Below are 26606 nucleotides of genomic sequence, written 5' to 3'. Positions count from 1 at the left end.
CATTTAAAAAAAATGTTTAAAGAATATTGGTCATTTGTTAATAAAAGTCTAAACATCTATATATTAAAAAATTTCCCAGGTGACTCTAAACTGTAGCCAATTTGAAAACTAGAGCATTAGAAAAGAGTTTAGTGCTTCATTACATAGATGAAAAAGGAATTTGGAGGAAGGGCAGGTGAGTCCTTCAAGGGAATTATTATATACATCTGTGCTAGGTTTACATCCAGAGTCGACACAGGTCAACACTGGATTCCCTGGCTCGCTCTTTTTTGTTACTCCCTGGGATAGTCTTACTGGATCAGACTGCACTCAGGCGGGACGCTGTCACTCTGAACAGAGTCAGGGTGATGAGGCCGCATCTTGTTATGCAGTTGTACAGGAGACAGTTATTAAAGCCTAGAAGTACCTTGAAAGAGAAGTAACATTTCCTCCACCTCGCTCCCAGTAACTTGTGATTTCTTTCTTTTTCTACCCCTCCTCCTGGCATAGGGAGAACCTTCAAAAACTGCCCCAGTTGGCCGCCATTCACCACAACAACTGTATGTACATTGCTCACCACCTGCTGACCCTCGGACATCAGTTCAGACTGCGTCTCGCCCCCATTCTTTGTGATGGCACTACCACTTTCGTGGATCTGGTCCCTGGCTTCAGGAGGCTTGGTAACGGAATCCTTAACTTCAGGAAATTGTATTGATTATGCAGTCCCTCGGCCTAGTATCTTTGTAATTCATGAACAAGGCAGCTAGAAATTAGGTGGTGGTCCTGAGCTGTATTGGAAAGTGGGAGAGCATTTCGTTAGCAGTTGTTCCCCGTCACTTAATTTGCTAAAGTGAATGCAGTCTTTGTGGAAGTGTTACTTTTCCATGACATGACTTCATGGTACGTCAGAGTTCCAAACTGCATTGCTGGTGTGCAGTGAATTTGCCAAATCAGAGTCATGTCAGTAGAGTGACACATAATAAGATTTGTATTGTGATAATTCTGTTAGCATCGTCGGTAAGAGCTTACTAACGTAAGTGCCTGTTCTTTTGCAAAACCTCAAGATAGCTCCCCACTCTTCCACCTAGCTTTACTTGGGGTTATTAAAAATGAAAAGAAATGAAATGCGGAAGAAGTCAATATGTTTACCATAATGACAGCCTAAGAAAAGCAGAGGACCCATATGATTCACTTAGTTTTTTACTTCCTGACTTTCCCCTTAGGTGGTGTTGATGTAGTCAAAAAATAAGTAGCTGCTGCTCTTGAGTAAGTGACGTTTCTTATCTGACCCTGGACAGACTATGGGGAAAGACATTATCCTGAGATTGGGTTTGCCGGGACTGGCTGATGTATTAGAAGCTATCATTTCTGGTGACCTCACAGCAGCTTTATGATGTTATCTTGCAAGCAGTTGTTTTCAAATGAGCAGGCTGATGTGTGATTCATGCTTGCCTCTCTCCTTCCACCCTGGCTTTGTACTGTGTAACTGGACAACAGTGGCAATTCTCTATTCTGTTTTTCCACCCCAGGGACAGAGTGTTTCTTGGCCCAGATGCGGGCACAGAAAGGAGAACTTCTGGAAAGATTATCTAGTGCTAGAAACTTTTCCAACATGGACGACGAAGAGAATTACTCTGCAGCAAGTAAAGCAGTCCGGCAGGTGGGCAGCTGCTCCTGGCGCTGTGATTTGTACTTCTTTTGTACATGAGCCCCCCATCCCTGCTCCCCCACAACCAAAGAACATGTAGCAGTTAGCTCTATTAATCCCCACGCCCCCCCCCCCAGTGGAAAATATGGATACCTTCAACAGGAATGTTTACAGACTTGCCCTTTCCTTGCCCCACCAAGCCAGCAGTAGGCTATCTTTCCATCCACCCAGTAAGGTGACTAGTTATTAATAAGTCTGTCATGGCAAGGTTTTGACCTGCGAACTTGAGTTTGGGAAATTTGAAACATTAGCTTTTACCTCAGTGCCCCTCTCTCCTACATGATTTATCCTTTTTTTTAAATGAGCAAATGGTTTTTATGTATTTTATTTATTGAAGTAAAAATGAACATGCAGTGTTTTATCAGTTTCAGGTGTACAATATATTATAATTCCACAATTTTGTACATTTCTCCGTGCTCCTGGTTTAGCTTCTCACAGTGGTTTTCCCATCCTCAGCTTAAGTTCTGCTTTTCATCGAGCAGGGATATCCACTAGGGTTTAATAGTCAAGAAGCTGATATTTGTGATCACTTTACCTCCGCTTCTCATAATGCCTCTTCTCCCAAACACACACAAATGATGCATGTGAATGTAGAAAATAGGAGTTGCGACAGTCTCCCTTTCGTGTCAACAGCTGTATCCTCCTGACAGGTTCTACACCAGCTGAAGAGACTTGGAATTGTGTGGCAGGATGTCCTGCCAGTGAATATATATTGTAAGGCTATGGGGACTTTACTCAATACAGCAGTTTCTGAGATCATTGGCAGAATCACTGCTCTCGAGGTAAGGACCGTTAGATGCCTCACCAGGCCTGGGATGGCAATTCCTGTCTCCGATTATTGCTCTTCTAAGCAAATGATGTTGGTATCTCATTTTCAGTCAACATAGATGGTAGAAGAAATTGTTCATGTTTCCTGTCTAACTCATTGTAGGGTTATTTTTTTTTTTTAGTTTTGCCTTCATTCTGTTTTGCCGGTGACTAGCTAATGTCTCTCCTTTACGTGTACCTAAGAGTAGGACGATCCTGCTTCTCCATGTAGCATCTGTGTAGATTATGAACGAAGAGGCCGGAAACTGGGTAGCCCTTAGATGTATTGTAAAGTATGAAGTTATGTATTTATTTAATTTGCAAGTGAGCTCAGTAACTTAGTAAAGAGAAACGCAGCCTTGCGCAGGAGCCCCTTTTCCAGCGCACTGTGGTAGTAGAGATTATATACGTGAGCTTACAGGCAAGGGGCCCAGGCTCTGCCAGCTGATGTCTCCAAAGCATTGGTTGACTGAATCCTTGTTTATAAAAATATCCCCTGCTTTTCAGCAAGCGGTACAACATTCTTCTGGATAAATGGGCTCTTTCATGCAGGCACACTAAATTATTGACAATGTATTGAAACATACTTTGTGTCATTCTAGCTTCAGGAGTATCGCCAGAGCTGATGAAATCTCATGTCTAATAAGGTGTGCTAAATTGCTTGGAAAACAACTTGCTGCAGCTGACCGCTTAAACAGCATGCACTAAAGATTTGCCCTTTCCTTACTACTAAGGTGGCCCAATTCTATTTTGTGTTCCCTCTGTGCAAAACCAGGACATCTCTACTGAAGATGGTGATAGATTGTATTCCTTATGCAAAACGGTGGTGGACGAGGGACCCCAAGTGTTTGCACCTCTCTCTGAAGAAAGCAAGAACAAGAAATACCAAGAAGAGGTTCCAGTCTATGTGCCCAAATGGATGCCATTCAAGGAATTGATGATGATGTTACAAGCCAGCCTGCAAGAAATTGGGGATCGGTAGGTATTACCCTTTTACAGAGGCATGTGTCTCTCCAAAGATAGCTACAGAGTGCGAGTGCCACTGAGAGCAGTGCTTTTCTCTGTTTCTTAACCAGTTGCTCAGGAAAGAGTTTCATGTTGAGTAACAGTAGTTGGAGCCTTGCCATGGTCTCTAATCGTGTGGCTCCCCATTACCACTTTCTCCTGTTTGATAACATAAAGACTTCTTGTTTCATACTATTTTAGTCTTCAGCGTGTTGTTTGGCATGCTGTACAGATGGTCTTTTATTTGTAAGAAGTACAACCTTCTGTCACCTGGATGGGAAGTGTTGCCTGTTTTAACCCACAGTGGATACATTTTACAACTGGCTTTGATTCGCTAACAGAAATTGACTTTTATTTGTATGGAATATTCCACATCAACCACTGTTTGATGGACCAGCAGTTTTTCTGCAGGGAGTACAGTGGTTTTAGAGATTAAGCATCATACACATAGAGAGGATTCATCTTGTCTTAAATGTAGCAGATGATGTTTTTCCCACCCCGACACCAAACACCATTAGTTAACTGTTGCTGTGTGGGGTAACTGTATGCTTTATTGTATCATACTTAGTATGCAGAGGTCATTGATGCTGCACAAAAAAGGATAGACACAGGTTAGTTACACATTCATGGATGCTTTTATTATTGTCTTGGTAGATATTAATAATCAGAGTATGCATACCTTGCATAGGGAATCCCTGAATAGGCCTCAAGGTCTCTCCCCATCCTTACAGCTACTCGTCTGCCTGTTTTAGCCTGGTTCTTTAGTGTATTACAGGTGCCCTGTTGTATTAGACCAGTCACCCCAGATGTGTCTGAGTTTTTCTCAGCATATATTGTTCATTCTAAAACAAAGAAAGTGACATTTCTGCCTGAAAAAAGTCACATCAAAATACTTGCACCCTCATTATTACGAGATTTAATGTATGTGTTGTTTACAAGTCCTTGGTGGGTAATAAGATGTCTTTAGGTAAGACTCCAGAGGGCAGTAGATAAGAAAGTTTCTGCTGCCGCAGCCTAATAATAATTCTTTGTGTTGAGAACAGTCACAATACTGGTGTATCTTCTTTTTTTTCTGCCTAGGAAGAATTTTTCTCCTAGAGGTTTCAGTAAACATGAGGATAGTAGTTAGTTGGGAACATTTTTTACTGAAGAATGTACCTCCAATGGTATAGTTTAAATGCTTTAAAATCATAAAACAAACATACAAAGGAATACAGTATGTAACGTATTTACACTTAAAAGAAAACAAGTAAAATGTTCATGTACCTGTTACCTAATATAAGAAAAATATTACCAATCCTGCAAAGACTCCTGTGTTTCCCCTCTCCAAATGTTTGTCCCCACAGGCAGCCACTGTCTCGAATTTTGTGTTCCTTCCTTATTTCCTTTGCTTTCCTTCATAGTTTTGCCGCTTTTGCATGTGTCTGTGAACAGTATAAAGTTTAGGCTTGCTCGTGTTTGAACTTTCTGTAAACGGAAGTGTCTGTAAGTTGCTTCTTTCGGTCAATATTGGGTTTTTTTGAAGTTGACTCGTGACTGTGTACAGGGCTGCGTGCATGTTTGTCTTCAGAGCTGTAGCGTGTTCTGTTTTACAGATATTTCATTATTGAGTCCTGCCGCTTCATGGTTTCACCAGTATTTGGTATCGTCAGACTTCAGAATTTTTGCTACTGTAGTTAGTGTGAAATGGTAGTTCGTTGTCACTGTAACTTACATTTCCCTAAATTCTAATGATGTTGAGCATCTTTTTATGGATCATTTGTTTTTCTTTTGTTGTAGCAAATGACCTGTTCCCATTTTGCCCTTTATTCTACGAGGTTGTTTGTGATTTCATTATTGACTCATGGGAGTTCACTGTGTATTCTTTACACCAATCCTTTGTTGGTTAAAATTTGTTGCCTGTGGCTCATTTTTTAAAATAGTCACAGATCCCCAGACTCCATGTAACCATGTGAGAATGTGGCCATAATTCTCAAGTTCAGACAGGACTTAGTATAGAATAATGGGGAAGAGTCTTACCTTCCTAACTTGGTCTCTTCATCTGACTGTGCTGATAGCAAAATGCAGCCAAGAAGCAGGAGTTAAAGAGATTGAGTGGAGGATCCAGAAAGAAGGGGAAGGATGCCAGCATTTGTTTTACTTCCATTTAAAACTAACTAGCATTTGGGATCCAGGAAGCAGTTTTAAAATCTTGCTTATCCAGAGACATAACAGGAAATAGAATTTTATCTTTTATTTTGCAGGTGGGCAGATGGAAAGGGGCCCCTGGCAGCTGCATTCTCTTCCACTGAAGTAAAAGCTTTAATCCGTGCCTTGTTCCAGAACACAGAAAGAAGAGCAGCTGCCCTTGCTAAGATTAAATAGCTGTATCTTCCCAAGAAAACCTGTTTTGACTATTTGGATTCCTCTCTTGGCATAATGACTCCTTTAAAGACTTCTTGGAATCATCTGTTAGTTTTGGTGAACCAAGTATATATCGTGGAAGTCTGATTTCACCTAAGAACGCCTTACCTCCTGGCTTGTGTGAGGCTTTGTTGAAGAACTGGATGTTAAGATAAGCTGTCAAGTGAAGCACCTCAACTTGTTGGCTTCCTAGCCATCCTCCTTTGATAAGATACTGTAGGGTAGCACTAATCCATGTTGCTTCTGGGCCTTCTGGGGACTGTGTCTGTTGTGAATGTAAGGCCTGGTCTTGGATCAGAGAATCCAGGGGATTCCATGAGTCAGGGTAAAGAACTCGTGAGCAAATGGTACGTATGTTTTGGGAGACGGGAACTGTGTTTGTCCTTGGAGGAATTAAGGAGACTTCCTTTAATAGTTCTTTCCAATAAATAATGCTTTTCAGAGTTCAGGATGAGTGTCTTTAATAACATGGTGAGCTTTGACAAAAGACACCAACAAGTTTTTTTGTCTTCCACACCATTCTTTTTATTGACATTTATGATCCTCACAGAGGACTCCCTGATGTATCATCTTCTTGCTTCTTTCTTGGAAGGCGTAGAAATCCTAGGACTTCCTTTCAGTATAAGTTTTTGACCCTTTCTGCTATTTCAACTGAATTCTATTTTCTTGGTTGGATTTTTTTTTCCCCCACCTTCTTAAGCTCCACTGTTTCTGTACCCTACCAAATGACAGAGGTTTTCAATTGATAATGTTCCTTCGACATGTATATATGCCCTGAGATCTAACTCTGGGCTCTGGAGCCCAGCCCTTTATTTGCTGGACATAGGTAATTCTTCAGTTCGGCTTCATCTGTTTCTAACTCTTTTCAGCCATCGGACGGAGGTATCGTATCAAAGTTATCCTCGGCCTCTGCAGTCCTTGCTATTCTTCATACTGAAATACTGTTTCCTCTTATGAAAAGAGGGCGAAGGGTGTGATTTTTAGGTGCTGCTGAAGCAGATGCTGCCTGGAAGAAGTTTTCAGTCCATTGGGCATGGTTCCTGAGGCCTTAAGCCCTTGATCCCTGGCACACAAGAACAATTATTTTTTCCTCCTGTCTTCAAGTGTTCTGCCTTCACCCCCTCACTTCTGGTTCAGCTCCTCATCATTCTGGTTGCGTAGTGTTTCTTTTACCTACTAGAAGAGTCACAGGATAATGAATAAGAAAGAAGCCTGTTTCTGTTCTTAATAAGAGAAATCGGCTAGTTAGTGATAAGCTGTTTGTCTATGCTGAGCAGGTCCTACTATGAGAGCTCACAGAAAAAGGAATGGCCTGAACCCATGTTAGTTTTTTGAGAACAAAGGAGTTGTCTCTCCTGAGAGAGGAGGGAGCCATTTTCACAGGTGAAAAAAATACCTGCTTTGGAAACTTCGTACAATTTCAGGGAGCAGTCTTTTTTCTCCGCAGTCGAGAGAATGGGAACTAAGGACAGAACTGAAATAAATGCATCCCAGGACTATTACACAGAATAGCAGATTTCTTTTGTTCGTAGAAGCTATTACGGTCGCTTGACAGGTACTGCAATTTGGGGGTGGGATCTCTTGTAACTGAAAAGCACTTCTCACTCTTTCCCTCTCCTCAATAACACAGAAAATTGCATTATAGTTCTCCTGAGGCTGTGTAGACGGTGTCAGGACTGTGTCCCCTCATGAATAGTTTGAAGACTGTGGCACACAGAGCAGGCACAGTCCATCTTCCTCCCTGGCCAGGGCTGGGGTTGGTGGATGATGAAGTGCATGTCCATTTTGGTGAGAGCTGAGCCATTTGATAAGGCACGTGGGAGCTGGGGTTGTCTGGCAGCTCTTGCAGGGACCTTGAAGGTACCTGTTCTGATTGGGAACCTGAGCTGGAAGTGAGTAGAACCTTCTTTTGGAGAGAGCACGCAGGTGATGGGAGGAAGGGAACTTGAGGACTCGTTTAATGGGCTCCGTGGGCCACCCAGAAGGAACCTCTTCCCACATAACAATCAGAACTATACAAATGACTCCTAAGAATGAAACTCATAAAAGGGTCCCCAGGCTTTTAGGAAAAAGGAAAGTTTTTGTTAAAAAGGCAAGACTGCAGACAGCTTGAATCCACTTGATAGTGGCTTCTGTCCCCACATGGATCCTGAATTGTTGGGGACTTGTTCCATGTCAGTTTTGCACAAGGGTTTCTCTTTAAAAGGGAGATCCTCCAGATGGCACTCTCACCTCATGCCTGCGAGCATCACAAGGCAGCTAGGTCTGGTCTGTGGAAATTTTGCCCTGTGCTTGTATCCTGGCCTGGGTTAGCCCACGAAGGTCATCCAGACTGTGAACAGCATCTGTCCTGTAAGCTGCAAAATGTCGCCAAGCGATCACTTGTGAATAGATCAAACGGTATTTTCTTTGATCAATACCATTGTTAAGGAAGATGTGGATAATTGACTTCTCATGCTGGTGGATACTTACGCTGTCACTTAAGGCCATGATTCCCAGCCTTTTTTGGGGTTTCATTCTGTTGCTTATTTGATTTCCCAAGATTTTGTCCACTGAAAGTTATGACGTGTACACACACACACACACACACACACACACACACCATAGTTTTGTCATAAGAAAACCAGCCCAAAGATGTTTGCCCCAGCTCCACAGCTACTTTGTGCCATGGATATGTGAAGCTGTGTATAGGAGTAACTGCCTTGTAAAGGGAGATAGTTCTACATGCCGGAAGTGGATAAAGCTATTGGAGATTATCAAAGCACTCTTCCTTTAAAATTGGGTTTTGGTGCCCACATTCTTCCTAATCATAGACTTGATTTTTGAACATTTGTTTTGTGATGACTCCCTCCTAAAAATATTCATCGTGCTAACAGCCTAAAATCTCCTGAAAGCTACAAAGCCCCAATTTTGAGTTGTTCAATGATCATACGGTTTAGACCGAATTCCTCACTTTGTCATGAGGAGTTTGGTTAAGGATTTTGCGATGGCACGTGATACAACCCGGGAATAGCCTTAGAAACCAAGTTATGAAACATCTGCCTGGAGGTTGGGAGGAGGGCAATAAACCTGATGAGCTATGTATGAGTTCTTCACACCTCCTCAGAAATCGGGTGCCCTAGATTTCTTGTTTGGTGGGGAAGAGCACCATGGGGGACTGGTACCAAGACCAGAGAGAGACACCTGCCCCCTCCCTGGTCTCAGCCCTCTGTGCAGTTCTAAAACTCATACATTTATTGGGTGTCAAGCATTGCCCTAGTCACTGAACAACCTCCCCCCACCAAACAAAAATGCCCTGTCCCTCTGGCGATTTAAATTCTAGTGACAAAGACGGGTAAGAAACAAAGTAAATTAGGCAATATGTCTGAAGATTTTAAGTGCTGTGTAAAGAATACACGTAGAGTGAAAAATGTAAACTCCACTGGAGATCCAGAGAAGGGGGAAAAGGGGAGTGAGCCGCCATTCCAAATAGAGTGGTCAGAGTACGTCTCCTTGAGACGGTAAGTAAGCTGTGTGGCTACAAGATGCAGGTAGTTCTAAGCAGAGAGAGCAGCCCTTGCAGAGCCCTAAGGTGGGAGAAGCGTGCCTGGTGAACTCAAGGAATAGCAGAGAGCGGGGAGAGAGTAGGAGGCGGGGAGGTTAGCAAAGTAACAGGAGAAGGTAAGATTGTGTTGGCCATTATTATAAGGATTTGGGTGGTTCCCCTCCCCCTTTTTAACTTAGTAAATGGAAAAGTTTTAGTAGCTTCAAAAAAAAAAAAAAGATGGGGGGAACAAATTATAAAAGTATAGAAAATATTACACCCCTAGGTACCCATCACCCATCTTCAACAATTGTGATCACCCAGGCAACGCAACAGCTCTGATCATCTGTACCCCTCCGTCCTCCCTGCTCCCACAAACACACTGAATGTGGAAGCAAATGCCAGGCAGCCTCTCATTTCAAACCCAGGGCTCATTTCTATGTAAAGTCTGACTCTTGTTTCCTTTGAAGCTTTTTCTTGTTTGCATCCTTCGCCTCTCCTCATTCCCCCTCTCCTCTGCCGGCAGGCGGATCCCGCACCTGCCTGCCACCCTCCCTGCTTCCCCAACCTTACTTCTCCACTCAGGCTCCTCCTGTTCCCTGAACACTGGCTGTGAGATAAACACCTAACTGCGCCTGACGGCTGACTCATACCATCACTTCCCTTTTGAGCCTCCTCTCTGCCCTGGCCGCTTGCTCCAGCTAACCTAATCCTGTAGTTTCTGGGTTCTAAGGGTGCCCAGCAAAGACCTTCCACTTGTTGATTGTTTCATCAGAGAGGATATCCTCTGATGAACCAGATTTTAGAACCCTCTTAGAGCCAGATTTTCCTGGGTTTCTTCCACAGAGATTGTCTTCACAGACATGGTGACGTAGCTCCAGCTATTGGGTCCAAGGACAGGGTATTGGCTGGAGTCTGCAACTGGTTTGGTTTAAGGCAGGGCAACCCTCTTCCCTAAGGTCTGCCTGGTGGAGTGTGGGGTGTAGAGTGGCCACTGCCAGGTTTCTGTCTCCCATTCCCGTTCTCTGACTTTAAAAGAATAGTAATTGTTTTCGTTTGCACGAAGGGCTCCATTTATGCTTGATTAACATGGAAGATGGTAAAAATGATGCATGACATTAAGTATGTCAGATTAACTTTGTTATAAATTTAATTTCATTTCAACACCAAGCTGTGTTCCTAAATGTAAAGCCTAAATAGTTTGCCACATCTGTGTCTGCATTATTATTACTTAAAATGAAAAAACTAGGACTTCATGCTCACCAACTATCTATTTAGTAAGGTGTCCTGGGATCTTTTGTAAAATTAACTTCGATGGCATTGGTCCAAAGTAGCAGTAGATCTTTTGCCTCTTTTTTCAAAGTTGGGGCCCTTGCTGTTGCTCACAAATAATAGCATATGGGTTTAGGATTACATGTGCACTTTCATTTTTAAGTCCCGTGGGGGTAGAATTCATCCGAGTCTGAAATTATGAGCTCATTGGAAACCCAGCTTTGCTTTTTCTGTCTTCTCACCTGTCTTTGGCTTCATTTTCCTTTCAACGATGTCTGTTCTATCCTTTCCAGGCCGAAGATCATTCTCCTTGATAGGGAATATGGAAGCATAACAGTGTTGGAATAGTTCAGCGTTCTCTTGGTTTTCAACATCACACCATCAGCTCCCAGTGGAGCTGAGCTCTTTCGGTTCTTTCCTTTCACGGACTATACTTCCTCCCTGCCCCCCCCCCCCCCAAGCTCCTTGAAATAATGGTTCTTATAAACTTCAGCACATTCTGGGCTTTGATCTTTCTGAAGCTGTTTTTCTGTGTCCAGGCCATTCTGATACTTTTGCTTATGAAGGGCCTGTTTGTTGTTGTTTTTAAATTTTTAATGTTTATTATTTCTGAGACAGGGACAGAGCATGAGTGGGGGAGGGGCAGAGAGAGAGGAAGACACAGAATCCGAAGCAGGCTCCAGGCTCTGAGCTGTCAGCACAGACCCTGATGCGGGGCTCAAACTCACGAACCGCGAGATCATGACCTGAGCCGAAGTCGGACACTCAACTGACTGAGCCACCCCGGCGCCCCTGTTTGTTGTTGTTTTGTAGAACTCATTGCTGGTTTCCATTTGCAGCCAAACTGCTGCTTTTTTTTGTGATATCATCATATTTTATTATATTGTCAGATTTTCACTTTCGAACTCCCTCCCCCTCCCCTTTCATCCATAGTGTGATGTCTTTCTTTTAAAGTCTTTGGCCGTGAGATCATTTCTGGCAACTGTCTGTGATCTCTGAAATACGCTTCCCTAAAGCCAGGGCCCATGCCTAGACCACATCGTTTCTTCCTTGCCTGTTGTGAAATTTGCAATTGTCCTCTTTCTGACGTTTTGGATAAAAAGTGCCTGTTTGCTTCTTTGACTTTCTGAAAACCAGTTATTAGCAAGGCTAATAGTTAAAAAAAAAAACAAAACAAAAAACATTGGGCATTCTGGGTTTTAGCAGAGTGGGGCTTCTGGGAGTCTTACGGGAGAGTTGAAATCCCCTACCGCCCTGTGTCAACTTCTTGTTCATTTTAGAAAAATACCAGCCATCTCTTCCATCTGGCTGGGGGGCAGCAATGTTACTTATTCTTTTTCTGCTTCCCTTTACCTCACGTGCCTCGTTGCTTAACGTTCACTTTATCAACCTATGATAATTTAACTTGGGGTCCCTGAGAACTCCACAGAATCTTAACTTTTGGCTGTTGTTTGTCTCTTACCAATTTCTGCCAGCAAAACAGTAAGAAGGAAAGAATAGTTCAGTTAGAGGAGAAGCAGACCTATATGACAGCTTTCTTTTCATAAAGGCAAAGCCACAGTCTCATTAGGAAAGCAATGCTATTCTAACATGAAGCGAAGACAAGTAAACACCTTTGAAAATTTGTATTCAAGTGTGTTTTGCCTTGGAGTTTGCTTTAGAGCAAAAGAAAGGGGCTCCTGAGAAAGCCTCCAGGCTGAGATTTCTGGTTTTTGGTTTCATCATCTTATCTTGGGAAAGACTAGCAGGAGCTATGGGGACAAAAAGGGCAGGGAAGAAAGACTGAAAGGGACTCCATTCTGGTCCTTTGGAAGATCTTCTCGGTAGCCAGCTGGGCCGGCTGGCCTTGGGAGGAAGGAAGGGTGGAAGGGGCCTGGTTGGAGGGTGGAGGGCTAGCACAGGCTGCGGGGTCACAGGGACCCAAGGCTGCACTTTCTCAGCTCTGTGACCTTGCACGAATTATGTATTTTCTCTGACTCAGAATTTGTAAAGTGGGGACAATCATGTGACTGAGCTCAGGGGCTTGTGAAAAAGATGAAGTGACTTAATCTATGCAAAGTACATAGCACAGGACCTGGCCCCGAATAGTGATCACAGACCTGTTAATTCCAGTGTTCAGTGCTTCGAACTCAATGCACCCAATTTAGGATTTAATTTTGTAGGCAGTTCCCCAACTAAACTGGAACTCCTTTGAAGGCAGGAATGGTGTCTAATGCTTTTCTTGATATGGAGCTGGGCAGAGTAAGCCTGAATATTCACTCAGTGGTTTGAAGTTAGCCCCACACGATGTGTGACATTGTAAGCCACCTAAAGAGAGTAGCAGGGGAGGGGGGGTGGGGAGGCACCTTTGCTGTGTGAGCTGGAGTGTCATTTTTTTTCTTTAAAGTTTTTATTTTATTTATTTTTGAGAGAGAGAGAGAAGGAACAAACGAAAGAGGGGCAGAGAGAGGGAGACACAGAATCCAAAGAAGGTTCTAGGCTCCGAGCTGTCAGCAGAGTCCAACATGGGGCTTGCTCCCACAAACTGAGAGATCATGACCTGAGCCAAAGTCAGGATGCTTAACCAACTGAGCCACCCAGACACCCACTGGAGTGTCCTTATAAGTAACCTGTGAGGCCTCTAACATGGGAAGGAATTGATCTGGGGACCCAGGGGAACTTCTTCCCTTGGCTATGTGTGGATATTTGTATTTATGTATATGTTTAAAACATGTTTACAATTTATATAACCTAGAGACACAAATTATCTTCAGTTCTTGTTATCAAGAGTCTTCAGCACCAACTATAGCCCTGACAGAGTCCCTGAAACACTGCCAAATTCTGTAAGACTTTCAAACTGGTGAGGATCAAACCATCCCAATGCACTTGGAGTTTAGCATACATGATTGGCATCTAATTCTTCATGGGGTGGCTTTTATTTTTTATTTTTTTTTTCAACGTTTTTTATTTATTTTTGGGACAGAGAGAGACAGAGCATGAACGAGGGAGAGTCAGAGAGGGGAGACACAGAATCGGAAACAGGCTCCAGGCTCCGAGCCATCAGCCCAGAGCCTGACGCGGGGCTCGAACTCACGGACCGCGAGATCGTGACCTGGCTGAAGTCGGACGCTTAACTGACTGCGCCACCCAGGCGCCCCATGGGGTGGCTTTTAAATAGCAGAGGTAGTTAACCAAAACAGCCAATTTGCCAATAATTCTGTACAGATAGGGCTTTATTATATGAAATGCTACTGGAAGTGGTTTTCCATTTGGTTTTGTTATGATGATTATTTTTGGGTGGTGGTGGGATGATTTAAGTAAGAAACTTTTTTTTCCCCCCCCAAAGTCTATATGGGTTTCTCCAGGAGTGAGCATGAGAGGGAGGTGATGAGAGAGAGGGAGGCCTTGGGGGCTGAATACACTCCCCTTCTGTTCCAAGGCTGCCACCAGAAATGCAGGAGGGGACTTTTTTTTTTTTTTAATTTTTTTTTAATGTTTATTTATTTTTGAGACAGAGAGAGACAGAGCATGAATGGGAGAGGGTCAGAGAGAGAGGGAGACACAGAATCCGAAGCAGGCTTCAGGCTCTGAGCTGTCAGCACAGAGCCCGACGCTGGGCTCGAACTCACGGACCGTGAAATCTTGACCTGAGCCGAAGTCGGACGCCCAACCGACTGAGCCACCCAGGCGCCCCATGCAGGAGGGGACTTTTAAGCAGAGAGCTGAAGTCCCCGGTTGGAGAGACAAAGAGCAAGTGTGCAATAAATTCAGTGGGGCAGAAGGAACCGAGTGAAGGGAAACATTCATCATAATGTTGACAGAATCCCACAGATGGTGTGGTAATAATCAGGTGAATGTGCGCTTTGCAGGTACTTTACAAAAGCGCCTTGTGATCATCACCGTCAGTATTTGCTGGGTGGTCAGAAGTTCCACTGGCGGCTCTGCCTACTTGTTGAGGGGCTGGATCTGTGCAGCCTGGACCTGGATAAGCCAAAGAGTGTGTTTCCACATTTACTCCTAAAACCGCTCCTTTGAAGAAGATATGTGTCCCTTTTGCAGACGAGGCGTCAAGGCACGGACAGGTCAACTGTCTTGCCTAGATACACACAGTGGGTAATACAAAGTCAGGGTCCCAACCCAGGTTTGTTTTGAGTCCAGAGCTGGTGCTGTTTTTACTGTTCTCATGAAAAGTCCTTTCCCCCAGGGGTCTTCCCTCTCATATGTGTCCAGAGGTATTAGTTGGCCAGAGCTGCTAAAACAGAGTACCTCAAACTGGGGGGCTTCAACAGCACAGATGTATTGTCTCAGTTTTGGAGGCTGGAAGTCCAAGATCAGGTCTGTTTCAGTCCTGTCTCCTTGGCTTGTAGACGGCTGTCTTCTCTTTGTCTCTTTGTATCATCTTTTCTCTCTGCGTCTCTGTCCAGATTTCCCCTATTTTCAAGGACACCAGTCATATTGGATTAGGGCCCATCCTAATGACCTTCTTTGAACTTGAATACCTCCATGAAAACCCTGTCTCTAAATACAATCACTTTTATTTTATTTTATTTTTAAAAAATTTTTAAAGTTTATTCATTTCGAGAGAGACAGAGAGAACAAGGTAGGGAGGTACAGAGAGAGAGGGAGAGAGAGAGAATCCCAAGTAGGCTCTGCACCGTTGGCACAGAGCCCAATGCGGGGATTGAACTCATGAAACGTGAGACCACGACCTGAACCGAAACCAAGAGTCAGACACTTAACCGACTGAGCCACCCAGGCACCCCCATAAATACGGTCACGTTCTGAGTTAAGGCTTCAACATATGTATCTGGGTAGAGGGAACACACAGCTCTCCCCATAGCAGGTCACACACTCTAGCAGCTGTGCTTTAGACACTTTGTTTACAGGAACAGGACTTTTCCTATTGCCCATCATTGTCTTTGTCTATTTTATTTAATCTGTTAACTAACAGCCATGAACATAGTCACCTTTGAAGTGGGCCTGCTCACTGGAGTGAGTCTCAGGTCAATAAAGCATTCAGTGGGCTCTAATTTAATTAGTCAAGTTACTGTGACAGCTGCTTTGTAACCCTGGTTCGCAGACTGGCGGAGGACAGAGACAAGACTGGCAGAGCTCATTGTTGATTCCAGGCATCCCTGATGCGGCCCCAGGGCCCTCGGAACTTTGCTTCTGTTCCGGCAGGAAAAGAGAGGGGAGCTGAAGTGGCATTAGCATTTTTCTAGCCTGGGTATATCTTTTAAAACTGAATGGGAACCAGAATAAAAGGAAAGACCCTTGTGGTTTCATGCCCCTCCTTCCTCATCTTGCCACATACCAAGCCAGTTCTCCCATAATTTGGAGGGTTTCTGAAAATCGCCGCCACGGAAACTTCACGGGCTAATGCTGGTTTTGTTAGCTGCTTCCACCCCACCTGTCCGAGCTGGCATGGTTCCTCAAACCCCTCCCTGTCTCCCCCACCTCAACCCCAGTCTTCGGCTTGCCTCTCGCTCCAGGGACCACTGACCTTGGCAGTCTCTCACTGGTCTTCCCAGATCTGCAGGGGGCAGCCCTGGAGGTGTGGGGGTGGGCAGAGAGCGCTGATGTAAAATCAGAAGACATGATTTTCTCCTTTCTCCTGTCACTTGGCCTAGCCGTGTGAACTTGGGCAAAACAGTTACCTCCTCTGCTCTCTATGCCTGGTCACTTAGCAGAGATAGAAATTCCTGTGTTGCTCACCTTCTGGGATGGTCGTGAAGACAGAATAAACATCAAAGACACTGCCCCTACACAAGCTGATGTGAAAACAAAACTCTCACTTTGCTTATGTTGATTTTACCATCCGCCGTATTACCGGGGTCATGGTGTGGTCTCTGTGTTCTGCATGTGTGTGTCTGACCTGGACTGAATTCCCAGAAAGCAGAGCACCTTGTGCAGTGCCCGACCCTGCACCATATACTGACAGGCATGAATGGGCTTTGGGTGACTGATGAGAGCAAGTCTTGGAGAAGAAAGGAAAGACCAGTGGGTGACAAAGTGGGTATCCGAGAAGGTTGCACATGGAGAGAGTGACTTATTTTCTCTGAGTCACAAAGGTTTTACAGTCATATCAGTTGTTAGATACTGATTTAAAATGTCAGGTGGCTATTGCTGAACTAGAGCAGATGTTTGGGAAGTTATTTTTAATCAACCACATGATTGATATCTTTTGCTACTCTTTTTGTCTTAATTAAAGTAGGTGAAAAATGCCCTTTGTGTCCAATAGTGACACCACTGATTCACCATGTGGGGAAATCTCCTCGTAGTCCATGTTTGACTGAGTATTCCACAAACTTGTCTTTAGAAATTTGAATGACTCCCAAAGTTGACCTTTTTTTTTTTTTTTTTTTTCCTTGAGACAGACAGAGCGCAAGCAGGGGAGGGGTAGAGACAGAGGGAGACAGAGTCCGATGCAGGCTCCAGGCTCCGAGCTGTCAGCACAGATCCCGACGCGGGGCTCGAACAGGTGAACTACAGGATCATGGTCTGAGCCAAAGTTGGATGCTTACCCGAATGAGCCACCTAGGCACGCCCAAAGTAAACGGCTTTTAAACAAAGTTAAAAAAGGAAAACGTAGTTGCTTAACAAAATGAACAATTTGGGGTGGTATTTTTATTTATGGTATGTAAATTATAAACTTCATATTTTATCCCTGAGCTTGAGAAGTCGTCCAGAAACCATGGATATAGTTCCTTGTAGGCTTAGAAATCATTTCCTAGAATACAACTTGGGTAAGTTTTTGTCTGAATATTTGAACAAGGGAGGCCTTGTTTCCCTATCCTCTTGGGAATGCATGCTCCTGTGTGGGGATGAGAGAGTTGTTTTTGTTTTTTGGTTTTTGGGTTTTTTTTTGTCCTTCCCACTTTTTATGGCTGCCTTAGTGGCTGATGCAACAGGAGTGTAGGGCAGGACAGAATGGAGCTAATTTTTTTTTTTTTTTCTAATTTGGGAACTATGATGTGCTGCTTACTGGGCAAAGTACTAGGAATAACTCTATGCAGACAGACATACCTTGTTTTATTGCACTTCGCTTTATTGTGATTTGCAGACTGTGTTTTTTGTTTTGTTTACAAATTAAAGATTTGTGGTAACGTTGCATCAAGCAAGTCTGTGACACCATTTTTCTAACAACATTTGTTCACTTCATGTTTGTAATGTCACATTTTGGTAATTCTTGCAATATTTCTAACTTCTTCATTATGATTGTATTTGTTAGGGGGACCTGTGATCAGTGATTGCAGCTTGCTGAAATCTCAGTTGATTGTTAGCATATTTTAGCAATACAGTATTTTTTAAATGTTTATTTATTTGAGAGAGAGAGAGAGAGAGGGAGAGACCGAGCATGAATGGGGGGGGGGGAGGGGCAGAAAGAGAGGGAGACACAGAATCTGAAGCAGGCTCCAGGGTCCGAGCCGTCAGCACAAAGCCTGAAATGGGCTCAAACCCATGAGCAGTGAGATCATGACCGAGCTGAAGTCAGAGGTTTAGCCGACTGAGCCACCCAGGCGCCCTGCGCAATACAGTATTTTAAAATTAAGGCATGTATATTGCCTTTTTAGACATAATGCTGTCATTGCACACTTACTAGACTACAGTATAGTGTGAACATAACTTTTATATGCCCTAGGAAACCAAAAGATTCATCTGACTCACTTTATTGTCATATTTACTTTATTGCTGTGGCCTAGGACTGAACCAGCAATGCCTCCAGGGTGCGCCTGTACAAAAAGAAGCCAGTAATTTTGGATTTAGGGGATGCAGTGAGAAGTTTTGCGATGGGTTGACAGCTGAGCCATATCTTGAAGCATCAGAAGCTTTCTAATTATGAAAACATGAGGGAAGGACATTCTAGCCTGAGAGCACAGCCTAAGTGAAGAGTGGAAATGGCATCCACTTGAGGAATATTCTAGAAATTTGACTATAGTTGGAATATAGTTTACAGGGTGTGTGTATGGAGGGGGAGGATGCAATGAAACATGAGGCCAAAAAGAGGAGGAATCCTGATAGCCATGTGGAGGATGTGCTATGTGGGGCTGAGAAGAAAGGCAGGGAGATTGTTTAGAAAGCAAGAGATGATAGGAGTCTGAACTAAGGCAGGGGGGTGAAACGTCCCTGACTGGACAGGATGGTAGAAGAGAGGAAATAAAACAGACCGGCAAGTGCACATGTTGATTGATTGCGTCAACAGACTTTACTGAGCACTTGCCACTTGCCAGTCACTGTGTGCAACTGAAAAGACGAAGAAGAAGAGACAGTGTCCCTGGTCTTGAGGGCTTACCACCAATTAGCCCTCAGCCATGTCCCATATGCATGTGATGCATGAACTACAAGAGGGGGCTATCCAATGTGGAGGCTGTTGGAGGAGGTGGAGGGATATTTAACTTAGGTCTTTTTCTTTTAACTTTATTTATTTATTTATTTATTTTGAGAGAGAAAGAGAGAGCAGCAGGAGAGAGAGAGAGAGAGAGAGAGAGAGAGAGAAAATCCCAAGCAGACTCTGTACTGTCAGTGCAGAACCCAATGTGGGCTCGAACTCACCAACTGTGAGATCATGACCTGAGCCAAAATCAAGAATCAGACGTTTAACAGACTGAGTCACCCAGGTGCCCCAGGCATCCCTTACTTTAGATTTTGGTCAGAGTAACAAGATGTAAGAGAGTACTCAGAAAGCAGTGTGCTAATGAATAAACAACCGATTACTATATGAGATCACATAGCTATTCTTTTCCTTCTAAATATACTTTTATCCATTTCTTTGTATTCAATGCAAGCAAAATGGCAACAGTCAGGGTTTCTTGGCTGCCTATTAATATGCAGTAATGGTCTAGAATAAGTTAACTGGATCTCACATTTTCCCAATTTTCACTCACTAAAGCTTTCTTTTATTAGATTTAGGTATCATTAACTTCTTCATTGAGAAAATTACTCTGCAGAGGGTTGGGTGGAAGGAGGTATGCCCTTGGGCCTCGTTAGACTGTGGGATGGCATTAGAGGGTCCGATGGCTTGAACTAACCCCAGTGGGATGAGCCAAACTGAACTGGGAGGGGGTGGAAGTTGTTTGAGGGGATCTGGGGATATTGTAGATACAGATGGATCATGAACAGATAGAGGCTGGATGAGAGCGAGAGAGGCATTCCTGGTACAGATGAAGCAACAGAAGGGCATGAGATGACACTGAAGGGGACGTACAGAGCCTCTCAAAATCTTGATCCTGCATTTCCCCCCATGTGTGCTCTCATGACCTACACTGAGAGCGCCAGACTTTCTTCCTCTGGGAAAGAAAGAGAGTGATTATGGGGGCCATCTCAGCAAGTCTGAAATCGGTAGGGCAGGCAGTCTGGAACAGAAGATCATAGGCAGGCTTAAATCCACAAACAAGAGCTGAAGCTGTCACCCACCGGTAGACAGGAAGGGGACATCAGGAGCAGGATAGAACTCCATAGGCGCTAGCCAGAGCTGTGGTCCACAGGGGGACCTTCTTCTCGCTGAGCCCACATGTTCTGTGAAGACATGACGTGTGGGGCATGTATGTGGTAGGAGTGGGGGGAAACCCTGGACCAGACGTCAGGAGACCTGGGCTTGGGCCACCTCCAGTTTCCTGTAGCAGTAATGGTAGATTCAATGGTAGATTCTTTCAACAAAGTTTGTAAGTCCGAGAATTCTGTGTAACTTGAACTTAGGTATTTTTTCTTTGTCTGAAAGTGCCAGGGCCCCTCTGAAGGACAGCTGATATTTTTGAGAATAGTGACTGAAGGAGGAGAGAAAGCAAAATTTCAAGGTTCATGAGTTGAGGCTTATCCATAGACATGGTCCTGGGAGTCAGGGAGTTGTCAGGGGGAAGAAAGTAGAGGAGCAGGGTCAAAACTAGGATGAGGCTGTATTTGAATCACCATGGTAAAAATAGAGATCCCGGGGCCTTTGTGCAGAGGGGTCACGCTTCAGCTGGTTTTCAGATGGCTCACCCTATGGCACAAAATTTAAGGAGGCATCACTCTTAGAGTAGTCAGGTACTAACACTCCGCTTGCTAGTGACTACCTCCTTACACTTTGCACCATAGGCTCCTGCTGCCTTACCCTGGTGGTGGTATTCTGTCCAAACCAGGGAAACAGCCAGGGCCCTCAGAATAGCTCATCTGGGAAGGAAGGAGTAGCAGAGAGAAAGAGAAGGGAGCCTTCTTAGGTAGCAGAGCAGAGAAGGATGGCCAGGAAGAGGCCGGTCTCAGTGTAATCTAAAACCCACACTTTTTTTTTCAGTTTTATGGAGGCTTATGATTGACAAACTTGCGATTGTAAAATTAAAGTGTGCATCTTAATGATGTTGATGTCTATGTGCATTGTGAAAGGGTTCCTCTCGTCTAGTTTATTAACACATCTATCACCTGTTTTAGACATATTTGTTTACTTACTTGTAGACATATTTGTTTACTTACTTTTTGGTGAGAACATTTAAGTTATATACTCTTAGCAAAATCTAATCATACGTTGCAGTGTTATAAACTACAGTCACCGTATTATAACTTACATGAGTTGTAAGGTGAACAAGATGCTCAGGCCTTCCATGGAAGGAACTTGGAAGTGAGCTCCATTGCTCTGTGTGTAGCTGTAGGTTTGCTGTGTCTGTGGAAAGAAGTGAGTTCAGGAGCTTTTTGTATATCATCATCTTGAACCAGAACCCCTTTATTGATTGCTTCCCTACCCCCTGAATATGGGCCATACTTTCTTATTGTGTGTGTGTGTGTGTGTGTGTGTGTGTGTGTGTGCGCATGCCTCACCATTTGTTGTTGGAAACTGGATTTTAAATGATATAACACATCAATTCTGGAAATCAGATTCTCCCTCTTCCCTGGTGTTTATTGTTGATGTTGTTTGTTTAGTGACTTTTCTGAACAAATTCTGTAATGTCTATGTATTCTTTGTCATGTGTGGCCACTGAAGTCCCTGCTCAGTCAGCTTAGTGGTCAGCTAAAGACTGGACAGAGATTTGCTTTAGATGCCTAGAACCAATAAGTCTGTCAGTCTTTGCAGAGGCTCTAGGGGCATGTTGGGGCAGGCCTTCAACAATCAGCCAGTAAGTTTACAACTCTGCCTTAGCCTTCACTTCCTACTTTTTTAGAGCATCAAGGTTAGCCAGAGATGAGAGCTTAGGACCTTCCTGAAGTCTTTCCTAAATAAGTACACAGCCCTGGGTATGCACACATTCCTATGCATATGAATGCTTTCTAGATTCTCTGGAATATTTCAAAATCCCCTTATGGATACCTTATTCCCCAGCTTTTTATTTTAAGGTTTTTGATTAGCTTATTGTTTGCCCCAACTGTTATCCATTGCCTCAGGCAGCCATAAAGGCCCACAATTGTCTTTGATTGTTTTCAACAGACCTCCTTAGGGAAAAAGCTCTTCATCCTGGGCAAGCTCAGAGTCCAGTCAAAGTAAGATGGCCTTGCAAAAGGGATCTTCCAGACAGTTCAAATAATGACTGCTCTCTGGAAATGAGGCTTTTTGAAGGAGCTCCAACCCTCTTCTACCTGTGACTACCGAGCTGCTGATTTTCCCTGTGATCATGGGATGTTGGTTCCTAAGGCTACTTCAGCGCTGGAGAGAGGGTGATGGAATTAGAGCAAATTAAAATGCCATAAAGCAGGGCGCCTGGGCGGCTCAGTTGGTTAAGCGTCCGACTTTGGCTCAGGTCATGATCTCACGTTTTGTGGATTCGAAGGCCACGTTGGGCTCTGTGCTGACAACTCAGAGCCTGGAGCCTGCGTTGGATTCTGTGTCTCCATCTCTCCCTGCCCCTCCCCTGCTCACACTCTCTCTCTCTCTGTCTCTCTGTCTCAAAAGTAAATAAACATTAAAATGCCATAAAGGCTCACTGTTCTTACCAAGATTGTGTCCTTTTTCTTGAATAAACACTTTCCATATTAAGCCCTTGGTTAATTTCCAGACTTTTGAGGAAGTTGATTCTGATAATTTTTTTTCAGTTTTCTCCTTGCTTTTGTGAAGAAGAGAATTTTCAGAGGGCTTTACTCTGGCATTTTCACTGACATCACCTGTAACATATTTGAAATGCCCTTCTCTGTGATTGCCTTCTCATTTCTTAAAACACAGCTCAAATGTCTCCTCTATTATAAAGCCTTTTCTGTGTCCTCTGGGCAAAGGACTCAGTTATTTCTTTATCTTCCTATACATCTATGTTGATGCCTCTGTTATTTCACTTTTCACAAATAACAATTATTTATACCTGTTCCTGTGTCTTCCCTCAGCCTGCAGTTTCCTAGTTTGTGACGTATTCATTCTTCATGCCCAAACTAATTCCAGACACACAGTAACTATTCATCTATGTAGGCAGAGGGGTATTTGTTTTAGGGGATCTCAGAGCCTAGCCAGGGAATTCTCAGCTCCCGCCACCAGTTCTTTCCTCCTCCTTCTGTGATTCATAGCTGACCTCTGTCTCTTCATTGTATTAGAAGTGTGGGGTGCTGTGTGTGATTACCATAAGCTCAGAGTTGACACACTGAATGTAAGAGGAAAATAGCAAAAATAAAGGCTGTGTGGATGAGGTTCAACAGTAATAATCATAATAGTGATAGCAGCTAATAGTTACTGAGTAGATTCTATGCTAGATATCAGGCTAGGAGCTTTACATTCAGTATCTCCTTCATTTCAAACATCAGTCCCATGAGGTGGGTACTATTTCCTTATTTTACAGGTGAGACAGTAAGGGAAGTGGCAGATCTGGGGTTAGGTGAAAGCCTGTATTCCTAACTGTTCTATCTGAGGGGTCCGTGGGAAGCATTTGGAACAGGGGAAGCCACACAAGTCTTTTTTCTTCCTTGGGACCTGTTCTGCCTCTCTGAAGAGCTGTGGTTCCCAGGCGTGCTCAGCTCAGCCCAGCTGGGCCGCTTTGTGCTTTGAAGCAAGATAGCACTGGGGGCTCCTGTAGTAACTGGTCCCCAGGGCAGCTGGGGGGAGAGGCCCCATTTCCTCAGCATTGGGGCGACAGGTGTAGCCCTGAGGAGAGAAACGACTAAGATTCCTCATTATCATCCCAATTCCAACATGGTGACAGCCCCACACTGCTGGGAAAGCCAACCCACACAGAGATGAGATGTAATCCAGACGGCTCAGAAACATTTCAACAAATGCTAATATCAGTCTTTCCAATACAGCCCTGTCAGCAGGAAGGGGGAATGTGCTAGCATGCATGGGGCACACTGTTTGGCACAAGGGACCTGGTTGCTAAGCAACAGTAGCTGGCCTCCCCTCCTCCCTATAACCTTTTTCTCTGTTTCTAACCTTCTAGTTAGCAGATGGGAGGGCCTGAGGCTGCCCAGCCCAGCCCAGCCCTTGACCCCTTTCCCTGCAACAAGGGGTCTATTCATGGTTTCTGAGCAGATTTATTGTCTCTTTGGCACGCGCGTGCGCGCACGTGTGTGTGTGTGTGTGTGTGTGTGTGTGTAGTGGGGGGAGGATAAAGGGAGGGGCCCTGTGTGAACTAGGGAAACCTCACCCTCCAACCAAGTTGGCTGGGCTATTTAATTAATGCTGATCCAAGAACAGGAGCAGAACCCTGACTAGCAGACCCTGAGGCTTTACATTGGTGCCACTGACCCAAATGGTAAGGCTGTACCTACATCTGTGCTATCCCTGACCTGGTGTCTGTCTGTCTCTCTCTCTGTCTCTCTCTCTGTCTCTCTCTCCCCCCAACAGGGCATCTACGGATGCCTAGACCAGTGAGGAAAGGCAGAGAGAGAGAGAGAGAGGTAAATGAGCACAATATAGGGCCAAAACAGGTGCCTTATGGGTTGAAGGAAACTTCTTAGAGCAGTGATGTCTAGCTATGTCTTAAAGGGTCCTAGGAGTCAGCTACATGGGAGAAAGGACAGCAAGTGCAAAGTCTCTGTGGTGTGAGAGCACGTGAAGGCCTGGAGGACTGGCATGTGTGTTAGTATGATCCTGAATTCCACTGAGGAGGGAGTCATGCTGGCAACTGGGGATGGAGAGGTGAGGAAGGGTGAGATCACAGGGGATTTTGTGAACCATGTCTTAGGACTTTGGATTTATCAGACTACAGAGATTCATTTGGTACTTTATTATTATTATTATTATTATTATTATTATTATTATTTTAGAGGGTGAGGGGAGAGGGGCAGAGGGAGAGAGAGAGAATCTTAAGCAGGCTCCACACTCAGGGAGGAGCCCATGATTGAGCAGGGCTCGATCCCATGACCTGGAATCATGACCTGAGCTGAAATCAAGAGTCGGACGTTCAGCCAACAGAGCCACTCAGACGCCTCTCATTGGGTCCTTTAAAGATGAGATTAACTTGCTCATGTTTGAATTTTAGGATTGCTCTGACATGGAGAATGAATGGAGACAAGAACTAGAGGAGGGAGATTACTTGTTGGGTAGTAATGGTGATCACTCTTATTTTACAAACGAGAAAACTGAAGTTTGGAGAGGTGTTAGGCTGCAGACCTAGCTTTGAACTGCTGTTCCAGTATTTCCCCTAAGATCTTATTTTCCATTACTCTTCTTCACGGCACATAAACTTCAGGCAAATATAACTTACTGTGCTCTGTGCTTTTCCACCCCCATGCTTTTGCTTCTTCAGTCGCCTAGAACACCCAATGCCCATATATGTCCATGTAGGCCCCGTGCGTCTCCGAGGGCCTGTCTCAGGCTGCCTTTTCTGGGAAGCCTTTTTTGATCTCCCCGGTGAGAAGTAAGCTCTGCTTCTGAATGCCAATGGTGGTGAAACTGAAGTTCCCTTCTGTTACTTAACATGTTCTGCTTTTTTTACATGACCTATTGTCAGGACTCCACTGCAGATTCTTTGGGGGCAGCTGGGGAGTGTTCCATGTTGGTTTATTTTGAATTCCCTACAGTGTCCCCCATTGTGGCCTATCCACTTGGGCTAAATATGGTGCATTGTGCAGGGGCATTTCCTACTCTGACACAGGAGGGGAAGAAGAAGGCTGGGGTCTGGAGGCCTGAGGAGGGATGTGGAGAGACTCAGTGGATGCCCTTGACAGCTGTGGGAGGCAAGGGGAGTGGGTGGTGAGGAGTGTGGGTTTCAGAGTCAGCCCAGTCTGGGTTTGAATACCCGCTCTGATACTTACTGGCCTTGTAAGAATAAGGTGGGTGAGGTTAGGGGATCCAGGGGAGCGGAGAAGGCCTGGAGGGGCATTGGCATCGGTGGGAAGACAGAGAGAGTGTCTGAGATGAAGAAGAGGCAGTGAGTGCACAGCCGAGGTTAGAGAGTGGGGGCTCGTAGTGGGCTGTGACTTCTCACCGTGGTGTGGGGATCCTGAGTGACCGACAGTTATTTTCCCAGAGCCTGATGCCGGATGGCCAAGCCCACATGGAGCCTCGGTATGCAGAGGAGGGTCCAGGACCTGGGATCTTCAGAGCAGAGCCAGGAGACCCACTGAGGAGGCCTGAGGCCCAGCAGCAGCCCAGTAGGCGAGATTGGGCTATGGGGAATTATAGGGTGGAGACAGTGAGTGGATAAGCTGTCCACATTCCCCAGACCCTTCATGGGCCAGTCCCAAATTACCGATGGCGAGAGGCAGCCTCACTGCTCCTCCCGGAACCGCTTTGGCCGTTTCCCAGTTTGGGGACTGAGTGGGCTCTGTGGTGATGGGGCAGGGGGAGGTGGGCAGGGACAGTGGGAGCAAACTCCCGCCACAGCCCAGTGGCTGCCGTGCCCCGTGGAGGTGCCTCAGGGCAGAGTGAGGCTGGCAGGCAGGAGTGGGGCACCCAGACTCCTCTGCCCTCTCCCACAGCCTCTCGGGCGGGGCGCTGGTGCTCAAGGCGTTGCGGCTGCGTGGGGCTGGGCGCCCTGGCGCTGCTGGCTGGTGCGAGCGTCGGCTCATGGCTTCTCGGTCAGTGCTGGGGCCCTTCGGTGCTCTGGG

The 26606-nt window shown here is 44.9% G+C and overlaps 1 protein-coding gene across 17 annotated transcripts in view; it reads left to right on the top strand.

Annotated features, from left to right (window-relative positions):
• Positions 1-3277: 3277 nt before the first annotated feature.
• TMPRSS5 (transmembrane serine protease 5) overlaps positions 3278-26606 on the top strand; it is a 94998-nt gene continuing 71669 nt past the window's right edge. For 12 of the 17 annotated variants that reach the window (XR_009249462.1, XR_009249463.1, XR_009249464.1 and 9 more), the window contains exons 1-3: positions 3278-3472; positions 26027-26150; positions 26478-26576. Coding sequence is in view for 10 of the 17 variants with exons in the window: in XM_058686765.1 (XP_058542748.1) it covers positions 3410-3472; positions 26027-26150; positions 26478-26576 (286 nt within the window). In the remaining 7 variants the exon portion in view is untranslated. Of the gene's footprint in view, positions 3473-24137; positions 24308-26026; positions 26151-26477; positions 26577-26606 lie in introns of those variants that run through there. The other 5 variants (XM_058686764.1, XM_058686763.1, XM_058686755.1 and 2 more) reach the window with 4 other exon arrangements.

Source organism: Neofelis nebulosa, chromosome 10, assembly GCF_028018385.1.
Source record: "Neofelis nebulosa isolate mNeoNeb1 chromosome 10, mNeoNeb1.pri, whole genome shotgun sequence".
Classification (NCBI taxonomy): Eukaryota; Metazoa; Chordata; class Mammalia; order Carnivora; family Felidae; genus Neofelis; species Neofelis nebulosa.
The sequence above is the reverse complement of the archived record's forward strand: the minus strand, read 5'-3'. Positions and strand labels throughout refer to the sequence as shown.